The sequence below is a fragment of the Anarrhichthys ocellatus genome, unplaced genomic scaffold (assembly GCF_004355925.1).
Source record: "Anarrhichthys ocellatus isolate YVR2014 unplaced genomic scaffold, GSC_Weel_1.0 scaffold4, whole genome shotgun sequence".
In the NCBI taxonomy this organism is placed as follows: Eukaryota; Metazoa; Chordata; class Actinopteri; order Perciformes; family Anarhichadidae; genus Anarrhichthys; species Anarrhichthys ocellatus.
The window spans coordinates 10,021,045-10,036,673 of record NW_022280034.1 but is presented as its reverse complement, the minus strand read 5'-3'; the positions used below and the strand labels follow the sequence as shown (position 1 = coordinate 10,036,673).

The following is a 15,629-nucleotide window of genomic DNA, read 5'->3' as shown; positions in this document are numbered from 1 at the left end:
ACACACACACACACACACACACACACACACACACACACACACACACAAACAATAGGACACTGTCCTAAACCAGCAAACAACCCGGCTCCCCTCAGCCAGCCGATGACAGCAGTAGTGCCAGTCACCCTTGTCCTTGAGTACAAGCTGACATTAGAGTCACATTATGACACGCCTAATTGGATTTTTATGTGATTCTATGCAGCCGATTGGTTTTTCATCAGCCGTTGGACGTGCTGATCGGCCTCACTCAGCTGCCACTTGAACAGATGGGATATCACTTTAATAGTACACATTTCCAAACCCCACACAAACGGTCTTTAAAGGCTGCTTCAATGACATCAACAGCCGGCAGCCGGACTGAAAGGGATATTACTTTCATCTGTCATCTGCGGATGTAGCGGCAGCGCTACCACTTACACAAGTGATAAAGCGAGTCAGGATGCGTACCAGGAGAAATATTTTTAGCTCATTGTCCCAAAACCTCCGCTGTTTGTAGCCATTTCATCATAGTGTGTGATCTCTTTCCACACTTTCAGATGAACTAATGTTCACTTTAAAATATGTTCCTTTTAAGTTGGATCCGCGCGTCCCCAGCCGTGCTTCTCTTTTGTGAGGAATTAGCATTTTCTCATGTATCCGGAGTTTTTTTGATTCACTAATTTCTCTTGCAAGCTAATTAGAGGAGGCGAGCTAGTTTGTCTTTGCTGCGGGGGGAATTAACAGTAATGGGTCGGTAACCAGAAGGCATAGAAGCTTCACTCATCACATGTGATTGATTTTCAATGAGGGCAAATTATGTTTAAAAAAAAAAAAGACCTGCTTGAGGTACCTTTTTGGGGGGAAAAGCATGTTTTTAATTCCACATTTACAGCCTCACGGCTGCTTGTCAGTCTGTTTCTTTTTGTGTTCTCTGATCGTGTCTGTCAGCCGGCATTCCTTATCCCCGCCCGTCTTTCCGACTAAAGCAGGGATGCGTTCAGCCATCCAGCTGTCCGTCACGATCAGCCGATCATTTATGTTTGGTCTCCTTTTGTTTCCGCTGCTCAATTCCGCTTTGTTTCAGTCACATCCTCTCATTCACCCATCCGTCTGTCCCGATCCGATGTTTTCATTTTTTCCGACTCATCAAGTTTCTGTTCCCTCTCCAGGTTCCTGAGTGCGCTGGCGGTGCTGGCGGAGCGCCCGGAGCTGGTGGAGCGGGTGATGATCACCAGGACGATCTGCACAGAGGGCGCCTACCAGGTGCGGTTGTGTAAAGACGGGACGTGGACGACGGTGCTGGTGGACGACATGCTGCCCTGCGACGACTACGGCTACCTCCTCTTCTCCCAGGTCAGGAAACGAGCGAGGGATGTGGGAAGCCCTGGAGGGGAGGGATCTAGGAAAGGAAGTAAGGGATGGGGAAGACAGACACTCATAGATATTCAGTGAACGAGATGCACTGTCAATGTCACGGACAGAGGAAGTGTCTTTTTGTTTGACGTATATCCTCTTTGATTAGTAAGTAGTAAGCAGGGCATTCATAGGTTCCCCTGTGCTTGTTCTGGGCACTCATAATGACCTGATTGATGGAGTCCCAGCCTTACATCGGTGTATTAACTTCTTAATGGAAGTTCAAGCTAATTTAATAGCTATGTCTCAAAGGACCCCACAGAGGAGGATCGCACCTGGAGGTCTTAATTAATCAACAGTCAATTACAGGACGAATGGTAGTATTGCGTTATGCAACAAATAAAGCACACACACATCCAGGCACACAAACAAAATGTTATGTGTGGTGGTGATATGAAAGAATAAGATAAAGCATAAATAAGACCTTTTTTTTTTTTTTTTTTTTTTAACACAGTTTTTGTTCATAAACCTTGAAACATTTGAGTCACAGCCAACAGGCCCAGAGCCAACACCTCAAAACAAGCCCCACAGCAAACACAACATCCTGTTCCAAGTGAGCAATACTCACCACTAAATATTTCCTCTTCCCCCCCCCCCTCTGTCGTTCCAGGCCCAGAGGAAGCAGCTATGGGTGGCGCTGATTGAGAAGGCCCTGGCCAAACTCCACGGCTCCTACTTTGCCCTGCAGGCGGGGCGCGCCATCGAGGGCCTGGCCACGCTGACGGGGGCCCCCTGTGACTCCCTGATGCTGCAGGTCAGCTCCACCAACCCTCGGGAGGAGCCCATCGACACCGACCTCATCTGGGCCAAGATGCTCAGCTCCAAGGAGGCTGGGTAAGAGAGGGAGCGGGGGGGGATTAGGGTGTGAAGGAACATTGTCCTTGTTGGCTTTGCTTTTCACTAATTCTCCACCGTGTCCCTGATAAATAGCCGAATACACACATCTACAATAGATTGTCCTGGTAAAGCACAGACAAAATGATAAATAGCAAAACATCTCATTGGAAAATGAGCGGATCAACCTTCTCTAATCACAACTACAAACACTGAGGTGTTTCAAAACGACAAAGGAGCCGAGTGCCAATTAGCGGCATGTGTTTCAAATAGAAGAGGTCTGGTAGTCAGCGCTTTGATATGTGAGCTTTCAAAGCAACATGAGGCAGCTAGCACAACTCCAAATCATCTGTGGCCAAACTGCAGGTCCATCTGTCAGAACAACCTGCAGGATTATTCCATATGTCCAAAGGGGGAACAGCCCGGAAAAACATGACAACATTGGTGTACTTTACTAAACGGAGACGAGCTGCATCAGCAGAGAAGGAGCAGCAGTCACAAGCTGAAAACAGATTGATGGGGATATTTGTTTTATGTTGTTTATCTGTAACTCTGTATTGCTGCCAATTCTGAGGCTCTCCTGGTTAAATAAAGATTGAATAAGTAAGTAAACGATTAATTAACGTAATTAGCTATGCAAAAGCAGAAGAAGCTCGAAAGGTGGAGTTGTTTGTGACCCTTTTAGTTATCTTTGTTACAGGAAATAAATGGAATAAGGGAATGATTTGCAAACGTTGTGAATCTCATGTCTGTTAGGTTTCTGATGGGTGCGTCTTGTGGAGGAGGCAACATGAAGGTGGACGACGTTGTCTATGAGTCGCTGGGTCTGCGGCCTCGACACGCCTATTCCATCCTGGACGTACGAGATGTTCAGGGTTACAGGTATGAAGCCATGTGAACTAGAGGGATAGTCTCTCTCGCTCTCTCTCTCTCTCTCTCTCTCTCTCTCTCTCTCTCTCTCTCTCTCTCTCTCTCTCTCTCTCTCTCTCTCTCTCTCTCTCGCTCCTTCTAGTTCTTTCCATCATTGATGTTTCTCTTTGTACATCTATCAATCTGCTACATCTCCCTCCGTACATCGATTTCATCTAATGTAACAGAAAATATAGTCGACTTTTAAATGAAACAGTCAAATTCACCACCTGTACTTTGTCTGCATCCACATCTACAGTTTATTCACTAAAACAAATCCATGGGGTCACCTTAGCTGCATGGGAGGACATCCTATTCATTTCCTCCAAAGGCGATGTGAGGTAACTCTCCCACAGCTTGCAAAGGCATGAAACTCTCTAACAACTACGCTGGAAAACATCCGGTTCCTTGATTTACAAAGTACAAAATATAACACCGTGAGGTGAGAAATGAACCAACACTCCCACACTGCAGTTTGCAATTAATTCAATTTATTTTAGATTTTGGGTGAATCCAGCAACAAAGGGATTCCTATTTTGTTCACAGCAGAGACAAACAAGAGATTTGAATTCCCTCTCGCTTCTCCCTAACGCCGGCTGAGGCTCATGGGTATTGTAGTATTTAATTAAATACTTTATGGGAAGAAAAAAAAACCCTGATTTCTCAGAAACATCATTTAAATAATTAAAACTGGAAGCCATAACATAAACTTATTAATTCACAACATGATCCGCAGAGTGCTATGTGTCTGTGGTAACTAATCTTGAGGATGTCATAAAGAGAAATGTTTGAAATGGGAATAAGAATGCTCATCTAAGAAACATTTCCTTTAATTCCTCCTTTTTCCTTCTTTATCTCTCCTTTATGACTGTTGTAGATTTCATAGTGGAAACCAATGAATCATAAAATCTGTTCTTGCGGGTCTGTTTCATGTCTTAAAGATTGTGTTCACTCATTGAATAAGAGTATATTCATAAATAAGCATCCTAGGTTTAGAATGGATTGAGCAGAGGTGCTTGAATGGCTCATAGGTAAATGGGGCGGAGGCTTGATACCAACAGGTGCACGCCAGCTCAGTGTGATCAGCATCGTGAGTCAACACAACGGAGGGATCCTCTGTCCTACCAGCGAGAGGAGCTTGAGAGGAGCCGTAAATCCCAGATGTAATTTGCTCAAGAGTCCCACACAAGCACTTTAATTTACTGCCATAGAGCAATCCGAGTGGAAGATTGGGCCACAAGCCCTCGATCGAAAATTAGTTGGAGTCCTCCTGCTCGGAGCCGGAGGGGATGAAAAGCAGCTTGGAAACAGCCGCTCACCTGCACGGAAAGAGGGGACTCTCCAATACGGTTGTCCATTATCCCTCCTACGTTTCTCACTGTAGGGAGGATGCAGTAAAATGAAATGGGTTGTTATAAAGTAGGCAATGGTCCATAAGAGGAGCTGAGATGGGGGATACTGCATTGACTGAAAGCTGATCCTGCAGTTTGCTCTTCCTCTCCATCCATCTCCTCCTCCTCCCCAACTGTCACTCTTTGGCTTCAGGTTGTTGCGGCTGCGTAACCCGTGGGGTCGCTTCTCGTGGAACGGCAGCTGGTCGGACGAGTGGACAGAATGGCCGCAGCACCTGCGCCACGAGCTGATGGCTCACGGCAGCAGCGAGGGTGTCTTCTGGATGGAGTACAGCGACTTCATAAAGTAAGGACCACGTTTACAGAGAGATTCTGTTTGCTATTTTGGTGGTGTTTGTGTACATCTCATCTCTCTGAGAACCAGTGTTGGTCAGTGGTTTACCAAGACAGATGCAACCATAATGAAAAAATCTTTAATCCACATGGGGATCGTCTCATAAAGTAGTTCAAAGTAGCCTCTAGAGTCGACGCTGAACCGTTAAAGTGGCTTCGCAGTCAACCGCCGTGCCCACATGCTGCTGGTAATTTGAGCCGCTGTTGCTGCTAACGCTACACTTCCTGTGTTTATTCCAAACACACCACTGTTACAAATGTAAAATTCATGAACACCTGTGAGGATTTATCCCAGGGAAAGATCTACCTGGCACCAGCTGTTCAGCAAATGCCAAAGCTTTTGTTAACTGAATACAGGTGAATAATAACTCTTGAAAATGCCCTTTAATGGTGCCGTGATGGACGCCCGTAATGTGCTAAAAGTGATTAAGAGATTGACACCGAACGGAATGACGGCGTTGTTTTGTCTTTTAGTACATTGTATTTGTTTGGTGCATCGTGCACTGGTTCCCACACACACACACACAGTGGTGTTATTATGGAGTTGTGTGTGTTTTTTACGTCGGTTGCCAGGGATTTGGCAGGCAGAGGCTTATGCTTGTAATGAGTGTGAGCGTTACTATTCTGTCATATTAGATTCATCCTGTCACTCAATCACACAGAGCATCGAGTATCGACTGCTCAGTAAACACTGTTGCCTGTAACAGCTTGATTGAAAAGTACATAACAGGGAGTTGTTGCCTTGGACTGCACTCAAACATAACTGACTGAACCATAATGGTAAAAAATAATTAAAAAGTTAGAAGAGAATCCGAACACCAGCAAAAAGTTGTCTCGTGTCCCGGACCGCACTTCCCTTAGAAAAGTTTTTCTCTCCCCGTCAGCGAACATCTGATCAATGGGCGTTAGTAGGCTCGCCTACAGATAAACGATGTGTGTGTTTCATGTCCCAACGTGAAAAAAACAGTCTCTCGGGGCCTCTGTCTTCTAAAGAAGAAGGTCTGATGTGTTAGCGAGGTAAATGGTGTTTGTACCACAGCACCCTCAGAGGCTGCGCTAACGTCAAAGAGTTCCTTGTGATGCGCACAAATAGACTCGGCAGAGCAGCCGGTCAAACTGTCGGCGTCTCACGAGAGCAGCTCCTTACGCAACACTTCTCTGTTGATGCTGTATATACTGTTGTAGTAAAGAAGGCTCTATCCTCCCACAGGTACTTTGACTCGGTGGACATCTGTAAGATCCACTCAGACTGGCAGGAGGTGAGGCTGCAGGGCTGCTTCCCCAGCAAGGCCAGCGGGCCGGTCACCGTCACAGCCCTCACCGTGCTGGAGAGGACGGCGTTGGAGTTCGCTCTCTTCCAGGAGGGAAGCAGGTAAAATAGGACAGCCATAAGTCCTTTTCCTCACCACCTTTTTTTTTTTGCGCTAACCCGTTCGTCCGTCCCCCCGTGCAGGCGTTCAGACACAGCCGACAGCCACCTGCTGGACCTGTGCATCATGGTGTTTCGTGCCTCCTTCGGCAGCGGCAACAAGCTGACTCTGGGCCGCCTGCTGGCCCACAGCAAGCGGGCGGTGAAGAAGTTCGTCGGCTGCGACGTGATGCTGGAGCCGGGGGAGTACGCCGTCGTCTGCTGCGCCTTCAACCACTGGCAGATGAACGTCAGCGGGACGGGAGGTCCACCCACGCCCGGTAGGTGTTACAGACGCAACGTGCACGCTCGGTTCATCCAGACCCATGGACCCCGTTCACGATACAGTAGTAGGCACTTACCTTGACACCTGTCTCTGTCCTGCAGTCTCCAGTCCTACCAGCGGGGCAGCACGGCGGCCCAGCCAAGACTTCCCCGGCTACATCCTCGCTATCTACAGCTCCAGACAGGTGATGGTGGAGCAGGTGGAGGCGATGGCTACCACGCTGGCCGACGCCATCATCCTCCTCACGGAAAACAAGGGCGAAAGACACGAGGTGAGACACGTGTGCACACGAGAACAAGAGAATAAGCTCACTTGTCTCTGCTCCCCCCCGTCTCTCTGTCTTACACCTACACACACACACACACACACACACTGTTTGAGTATAATGCTTGTGAAGCCGGAGAACGCTTGCAACTCCGTAAGCCACTTCGAGATAACTCTTTGAGATTTCCGTAGCAGAGAACGGAATCCTATTCTTCCTCGACACATGCAATTAAATGTGCATTATCTCTCTCACACACACACACACACACACAGACGCTCACACCCAAGCAAGCAAATTGTTCTGGCTCTCCTGGACAGCGCTTTCCTGAAAGTGCTGTCTCGTTGGCTAGTATTTTAGAGGATGACAGAGCTTTTTAAACACTTGAGATCATCTTTGTTAAATCGTTCAGCACTCGAGCTCTCCAGGATATTCACCGCTCACAGTAGGTGGGCCAAGCACGTCGCGAGTGAATGCATGACAGCCGCTACTCGAACAGTAGTGTTTGAACAATATGGTTAAAAAAAAAAAAAGATAATAATTTTGTTTCAATAAGTAATTTGAGCTGTCCTGTGTTATGAAACAAGATCTTTGTGTTGCGAGCACATGCATGTGTTGCTGACAGATATCGGGTGCAGTGGGATTACTGGATGCTGTTCCTGGTCCGTAGGACAGCAGCTAAAGCAGTTTAGCTTCTCTTTTTTAAGAGTCATGCGAGCATACATCTAGCAGTCTCTCTGCTGCCTCAATAGACCAGCATGCACTGCAGCCGCAAAATATAAAAACGTCTTTCTTGCTCACATTTCTGCGTGTTTTTCGGTGTGTGTGCTCTCAGGGCCGCGAGGGCATGACGTGCTACTACCTGACCCACGGCTGGGCGGGGCTCATCGTGGTGGTGGAGAACCGCCACCCCAAATACTACCTCCACGTCTCCTGCGACTGCACCGACAGCTTCAATGTGGTGTCCACGCGCGGCAGCCTCAAGACCATAGACAGCGTACCGCCTCTGCACAGGTACACACACACACACACACACACACACACACACACACACACACGTCTTATTCTCTCTTCCTCACAGACACACAACTCTTCCAGTCTTTTTTTTTTTTTATGAAGCTATATTTCACTTAGGAAGGAAAAAAAATAACCTGAATAGATTTCAAGTGAGGAGATTAAATGCTTTGGGAACATTTGGTGCAGGTGCAGCAAACATCTGGCCCTTAAGACGATCGTATCTGTGCACACATCCACACTTCTTTAAACGCCAGTGATCCCAGAGGATTAGTGCTCCGGATTTCTTTATCTACCTTACGGCTGGTCTCAGCACAGTTAGAGCTGCCTTTGTTTTCTATTGGTCCCCATTGTTCTCTTCACATTAAAGCCAATGATTTAAAGACCTGAAAAATGTCGTGCGCTCATAGTCGCCGATGAAATTTAGCAGAGTGGAGTTGTTCACACGTTATTAGGTTTATCTGAATTTAGGTTCTTTGGACATCTACTGTGTGGATGTTTCAGGCGTACAGACTCATTTCGGCGTAGATTCATTTAAATTACGACCTTATCACCTTGAAGTTATGTCCCACACATAATGGGAAACTGTAGCAAGTCACCATGCATGAGCGCCGCGTCTTTTGATGTCATTTCCTCTCATCTATCGATTATGTCAGTTCACCCTGCTGCAATATCGCAGGCTTATTCTCCCGATGTTCTTACTCACTGGCTATTATACAATCAGTTCGCAGGTAGAAACATTTAGCAGCTTGGTAATCATATTCAGGATTCTCACTCGGGGGTACCCAGATATCGTTAAGTGTGGCTAACTGTCGCCATGTTACCTCATCTTGTTCTCTAAATAGACCGAAACAGAAAAACACTGGAGTGCTGACTGAGCACCTTGTCTTCCTCCAATCATAGCTTTGCTGAGTGGCTAATACACAGTTCCTAGATCAGTGGCATACTTAAGGACCAAACTACTTATATTTATTTTGATTGATTGGAATACGGAGTGGGGGGGTAAGTATTGGTGGGCTCTAGTCCCTCAGCAGCTGCAGACCTGTTATCTGTTCCTGATTCACCCTTTAGTTAACTCTAATAACTGTTTATTCAGCAGCTCTTTATAAAAAAGGCTGTATTTTTCCCCATAAATATATTATTTGAATATATTAAAGAGGGGGCGGGGGGTCTGAAGATACTATACATTTCGCTAAGGAGGGTCTTGTTTTTTTATAAAATTAAATATAGGATTTAGCCCTCCTCCTCAGACAAGTCATTTCCATACAGTCCCTTACTTCACCTCACCACACAATACACAATGCACAGCATGAAAATACCACATTTGTATTCAGAATGGTCACCGTGTGCTACAGAGGCCTTGAACTATAACTGCTCCATGTTTTTATTCCCATACGCTCTCTGTCTCCCCCTGCAGGCAGGTGCTGGTGGTGCTGTCACAGCTGGAAGGCAACGCCGGCTTCTCCATCACCCACCGCCTGGCTCACCGCAAGGCGGCCCAGGCCTCCCTGGGAGACTGGACCCCCACCAAGGCCACCCACTGCCCCCAGCTCACTCCGGACATTGACGGCCTGCACCGGCCCCGGCCGCTATGACCACCGCCCACCGTCTCGCACACACACGCTGACTATTATCCAATGAACTGTCAGACCACTGGAAAAACCAGGCAAGGGAGGGCGAGTGGCGTGTGCGGCCCTGAAACGTGGAGAACACGCACACCTGAATGTAAAGCATAACCGGGCCGCGTCCATCCGCTGTCCTCCTAATGCTCCATAAATGCTTTCATCCGGTCGCTCTCTCCCTTGCCAAACGGATGTGCCATGTCAGGATGAAATGAGGGAACAGGCCACACGGGGTGACCTGCACTTACTCGCAAAACAATTTTTCCCCCGGGCCACCTAACAGGATCCAGCTCAGACTACTTAAAATTCTGGGTGTTTTTTTTTTTTTTTTGTTTGTTTTCTGGTACGAGCGCTGTACGAGGAAGGGATGTCATCCCTGAGTTACGAATGCTTGGAGACGACCCTGCTTTACTGAGCCATTTTGCCGGCCCACAAACTTTGAGCCAATCACCCGCAGCGATCAGACACTTGTCCCTGTGTCGCCCGCAAGAACGGCGAACAAGGCAGCAAACTTCAGGGGGAGTTAATCTCGCCTAGCCCTCAGTACGGTACTTAATGAGCCAAAACCCCCATACTCTAGTTTTACTCACAGTCCTACATGTTTTTCTATTCAATACACGTCAGTCTTACTTGTTTTGTACACGGCCCTTGTTAGCGTCTTGCTCATATTTGTGTGTTGTTTTTTTTGAGGCCGTAGAGAAGCCATCATTCACACAGTACTGTCTGTCCCCACTCTCCATCATCTCCGCAGTGCTGTCCAGCTCTCTCTCTCACTCTCTCTCTCTCTCTCTCTCGCTCAGGACCAAACCCGTGATTTGTAGAGTGAGCTGGGAGTCTGACGTTGCAGGTGTACGGTGCCCAGATAGCTGGAACATCATCTTTCCGGAAACACTTAGCAGCCAGGCCGCTCCGGAGAGAAATACCGACACATAATAGAAGTCCCTTCCTAGTGTTTCAATAGACTAACATACAATTTGGCCTTGTTTCCCTTCAGAGAAACAACCACTGTAGCTCCTTTTTTTTTCTTTCCCTGTCTCTCGCATAATTCATTTTCACTCGGCCTCAGTTTGGGGTCGAAGCGCTGGAGGCGAGTCATTACATGACCGGCTTTGTAGTTCACCCCTCGGGCACCCTGGCTTTTCTCATCCAGATCGGCAGTCAGTTTATATCTTCACACATAAATTCACGCTTTGGGAGCAACTCTCCTCTCCAGACGCTAGACAGACTGAATTAATGCGGCTTTCTCGCATTCTCTCTCGGATTGCGACACCCTGGAAAGTTGTGTCTGATCTTCCTTGGTACCGAAGGTCAGTGAGTATTTGTCTATTTTATCACACTCTGCCAGTGTTTTGAGTTACACTTTAGTGTACTTGGGGAGCACCAGAGGAGCCAGTGGCTGTTTGAGCAGTCAGTCTGCCGTCGGGGAGCTCTTACGCTGAGCTGCCGAGTTTACTTTTGGGAGGTCAGGGACCGTCTTTTGTTTGCTCGGGAGCGGCGCGAGCATCTGGGCCGTCCTCCCACAAGGCTACACCGACCGCACGTCGGCGACAGCACAAGGCGCTCGTGTAATAACAAATTAGCATTTTGTCAGTCCGCTTGCACCCGTAGCAGGAGCGTAAAGGGACCCCTGAGACATGTTGTGACACAGAAAATAGTTGCGTCTGCGTCGTTTCACAGGATGGGTTGCCTACAGCCCGCCCCGCTTCTTTCTGTTCCAGTTCCTCCAGCGTCAAAGCCATTACTCCTACGTCACGTAGGACCTTTCAGTCCTCACCATGGCAACATAGATGTTTTATCAGAGAGAAGCGGGAAGACTGACGCGCTACTATAGTAACGGGATGGAGTGGGAGACTTGTTGATGTATTGTGTCGTGAAATAAGGGGAGGAAAAAACTTGAAAGCTGATAAGCAAAATCGCAGGAGCATTCACACACTGATTGATTGTCGGGTAGAGAAAATTGCTCTTTTTTTTTATGTCAAGTTCATTTTGAGTTTAAACATTTAAAAGTCCCCACATGAGATGATTCAGTTGACGACTTAAGCTCAGCAGCCTTGAGTTGAGAAAGTGCTGACATCTCACGAGCGTGCCGTCGGTAGCGTTGGTGGTAAATGGCAGCACCGTGGTCCCCCGGACGCTTGCCGTCTTTTACTTATTCTGCACAACCACGACTGATCATCTGCACTTCAGCACCAGGACAGCTCGCGAGAATAAGAACACACTGCCACACCGCTGTGAAACCTGAAGCTGAGGTCGCTGTAAATATGTTTTCCAAAGAAACATGATGTGTAATGACGCCCCGTCTGATCACAGGCTGTGACCTTTTTAATTTATTTGTACAAGTGATTTTGCAGGCCTGTCGTCAAATGACTATTGCGGAATACTGGACTGTATGTATGACAGATAAAGGAATGTGATACTGTTACGGCTTTAGTCTGAGCCCAGAGGGATTAGAAATGAACCTGCACTGAATCACCTGCAATGACGAGGCACCTCAAAATCCAGCGTCGCCGCTGGATCACTTTACATTTACATGAGATTGTTTTTTTTGCTTTTATTTATTTTTTTTTTTTTACTATGTGTCATTTTTTGGCTCTTGCTGGTGTCCTTGGAACCTCCTCCTCTTCTGTGAAGTTGTGGCGGTGACTCCTCTGTGTGTCGGGGGCGCCCCCTGCTGCTGGAGAGGCTGCAGCCATGAGAAAAAGCGGGTCGCCTTCTTCCTCTCCTCTCCCCTTCTTCCTCTCCTCTCCCCTTCTTCCTCTCCTCTCCTCTCCCCTTAGTCTGGTTCCCTCCTTGTAAAGTGTACAGACTGCAAAACTAAAGCCACAGATCAGATAGAAATGAACTGACCCTTTTAAAGTTGTAAAAAAAAAGAAAGTACGATAGAAACAAAACAATGAAAACCTAATGCTGAAAAAAATCAATCTCAGATGAATGTGATATATATTTTATTGATTTTTTTCTGGGATGGGAATATGAGTATATGTGTACAAACATATGTATGTTTAATTTTCAATCTCAGGTTCCGGTGGACCAAATAAATCTTTTTTAAATTAAGGCAACTTGTCATTATTGTGAACATGGTGTTTCTCCACATGCAAATCTCCATTTACTTTACATCAGCAGAGGCTTTTATAGTTTGTGACTCGTCGGAGCAGTAATTTGTTTTGATGTGTTCTCTGTTCAGGCTTTTGTTTTCGATGAAGAGGAAGTCAGAGCTTTCAAGCTGTAAATATTGAAGTGGAAAAACAATCTGATGAAAGGATCATGTATTTGCATATAAAACACGTGGACTCGTTTACAGCACTATGATGTGTTTATCATTGCTTCCTGTTGGCTCTTCATTTCTCATTCTTGGACTCCCTTCCAGAAGACTTAAGCTAAACATCACTGGTATCTTGTGTTTATGTGTCCTTTCCCTGTTTCAGTCTCCACCCCCCTCACTCGTCAGTCCCCCAGCCCACCCCCTGGCTGCTTCCCCAAACTTTGCCTCCGTGGTGGTAAGTTTATCCCTGACCCAGCGAAGGCTCCAAGACGTGGTGACGTCCAGCATAAGCTGCCGTCGATCACTTTCTTCCACCGAGAACACTCTGAATCATCTAGAAGGCTCTCTGCTCGTCTGGAACCAAAGGTATGGCTGCTAAATGATCTGTCCGTCTCTTTAGTCTGGAGTGCACCGAGGCAGGGTGAAAATGTGATAACGCTGTAGCCAGATAGTGAGCGGAGAGACTTTGCATGCTAAAAAACTCAACACTGTCACGGTCAGAAATGTGAGGAGGGATGAACAGAAGAAAAAAGAGAAAAAGCATTTGTTGTGTAAATTAAGAATAGAGTTTCATTGCTGCAAGCCACGTGGAACACAATGTACAGACCAAATATAAATGTCATTCCATGGAGCATATTGAAGACATACAGTACATGAAGTCTTGGATGTTCATAAAATCTAAAGAAAGATTCTCGGAGCTAACAGGAGTGCCACCACCAGGTGATCACATGTCTCTCCCCTCCCCCACATTTCACCACATCTCAGGCCCAGGAAATCTAACCTGACATGCAAGTATAGAAGCTTATGGGGGCGGCTGTGGCTGAGTGCTGGAGCAGGCTCGTTCTTCAGAGGTTCGATCCCCAGCCCTGCTATTCCATGTCGACGTGTCCTCGGGCAAGACACTTCACCCCAAATGACTCGGTTTATGAGTGGAATGATCAGTTAGGGTCCTGATGGGCAGGTGGCACCTTGCATGGTAGCCCCTGCCATCAGTGTATGAATGGGTGAATGACGTGTACGGCTATACAAGTACAGTTACCAACGCAGGATTGTTTCTGTCAAGGGCAGAGGCGTGATGGCACAGCTCAGGGAACATGCCCGATGCAGCCTCGGCCTGTCTGAGAATCTGGGTGATCCTCGTGTCATGAGAGCCTCTGTCGTCAGGGCCATGGAGCCAGAGTGTATGAGTGAGAGACTGCATTTTAAAGTCCATTGTATCTATGTTGAGACAAGATCAGCTTAGAGAACAGGAATCTGTACTGTGTCGGTTTATGTATAGCCCACTGTTGCTTGGGGAAAAGTTTGTATCCTTGGAAAGAGTCTAACTTGACAATCTGCAGCAGCTTACTTTGTTATTTATTGTGTTTTTCTTTTTTTGTTGTGTGTATGCTATCATCGGTTCTGAAATAGCTTTTGTGGGTCCTGGCAGCAGTGATGTATTATCAGGAGGAGCATTTCAAACCCTGTCTGGAGTCTTCTAATAGCAGAGCAACTCTTTGTGTGTCAGTGCAGTGTGTTACTTGGTTGTCAGGGCGCATAGAACAAATAGCTCGGTGAGCTTGGGACTGTATGTTCTTCCGCCAGAGCCAACATTTCCAGCCCTGCTTCTTCTCATTTGTCAGCGCAAGCTCTTGGGTTCGGGGGGGGGGGTCCCTGTCCCTGTCCCTGTCCCTGACATCCCACTGACTCCTCTTTGTGTCCGTCAGTAAGCCCACAAACCGATGGATTTGATGTTTTACAATGTCAAAGGGGTGCTGTGTTCTTTCAGGTAGCTGTGAGAAACACGATCCAGGTCCACGACGACGTGTCTCAATGAGATTACCTGTATAAATGAAGGTGAAATACAAAAAAATATATAATAAAATAAAAATGTAATACTTCATTCTTCTTCTGGTGGAAATTAAAGGCCACAACATGACGTCCCAGATCCCAGCGCCCCCACAGCCTGACACTCCGAGGACTGACAGCGTCTTCTCCATCCTGTCTGGGTTCTACTCTCTGGACTCCGGTGTTCCTGGGCTCTCTAAGGTGATTCTCAACAAGCTCAACATGAAGGATTACGGAGAATACAGGTAAAAACTGCCGATGCTAACTTACATCCACCAGTATTGTAAGCCCAGCTGTGTTGTTAATGCTCTGTTTCATTTTTCACCAGTCTTTGATTAGTTTCTATGGCATTTACTGTACGTGATAAGTTACCCTTCCTCGATATGTTACTTCTAACCCGCCATTGAACATGAGTCGGGCTTGACAAGTTAAGTGTCTGATCTCTAATAAGGGCTGCTGTTGGGGGAAAGGCCAAAGGCATCTCGTTCCGCAACTACAAGGAGATGTTCAAGAAGATGGAGGAGACCTTCGAGTTTTGCACCAGCTGCAAAAAACTCCCAGCGCATCTCACCGAGGGTCAGACCCTGAAACGCTGCGTTAAGTAAGTGCTATGTACATCAACATCAACACAGAATAAAGGGTTAACAACAGCGTTGACAATCAGAATATTTCAGGCCACTGAAAAGCTACACTGTTCTCAAATCAGCTGGATCCTCACCCGGTCAGAACGTTTGTCCAATAGCTGTCATGTGTGAATCATTACCAGTAGCTGTTGTGTCAGCGACAGAATGGTAGCCCCCCCCACCCGCCGAGGTGTGGAACGCTCCACAGAGATGGACATTGGCCAATGGCAAATATAGCTAAATCCCCTGATTGTGTTTCATATGCAGCCTACGAAGAGCAGCAGTTCATAACGTCACAACATCACAGAGCGTATGTCAAGGAGTGTGTTGACAATAAGGAGTGGAGTACGGCACGCTTTCTTCTGGCTCTCTGCGTCTCTATCGCTCTCCCACTGAATCACACACACACACACACACACACACACACACACACACACACACACAC

At 47.0% G+C, this 15,629-nt stretch overlaps 2 protein-coding genes across 4 annotated transcripts in view; both read left to right on the top strand.

Moving 5' to 3' along the window:
• The window catches only part of capn15 (calpain 15), a 37,516-nt gene extending 24,990 nt beyond the window's left edge, over positions 1 to 12,526 (top strand). For all 3 annotated transcript variants that reach the window (XM_031843825.1, XM_031843824.1, XM_031843826.1), the window contains exons 4-12: positions 1,149 to 1,332; positions 2,003 to 2,226; positions 2,983 to 3,108; positions 4,681 to 4,833; positions 6,091 to 6,252; positions 6,334 to 6,569; positions 6,676 to 6,845; positions 7,672 to 7,850; positions 9,268 to 12,526. In XM_031843825.1, coding sequence (XP_031699685.1) covers positions 1,149 to 1,332; positions 2,003 to 2,226; positions 2,983 to 3,108; positions 4,681 to 4,833; positions 6,091 to 6,252; positions 6,334 to 6,569; positions 6,676 to 6,845; positions 7,672 to 7,850; positions 9,268 to 9,445 — 1,612 coding nt within the window. In that variant the 3' untranslated portion in view covers positions 9,446 to 12,526. The remainder of the gene's footprint in view (positions 1 to 1,148; positions 1,333 to 2,002; positions 2,227 to 2,982; positions 3,109 to 4,680; positions 4,834 to 6,090; positions 6,253 to 6,333; positions 6,570 to 6,675; positions 6,846 to 7,671; positions 7,851 to 9,267) is intronic.
• Positions 12,527 to 12,611: 85 nt separating this feature from the next.
• The window catches only part of LOC116381575 (putative protein MSS51 homolog, mitochondrial), a 10,486-nt gene continuing 7,468 nt past the window's right edge, over positions 12,612 to 15,629 (top strand). The window contains exons 1-3 of the mRNA XM_031843842.1: positions 12,612 to 13,100; positions 14,641 to 14,806; positions 15,013 to 15,162. Of these exons, the coding sequence (XP_031699702.1) occupies positions 14,649 to 14,806; positions 15,013 to 15,162 (308 nt within the window). The 5' untranslated portion in view covers positions 12,612 to 13,100; positions 14,641 to 14,648. The remainder of the gene's footprint in view (positions 13,101 to 14,640; positions 14,807 to 15,012; positions 15,163 to 15,629) is intronic.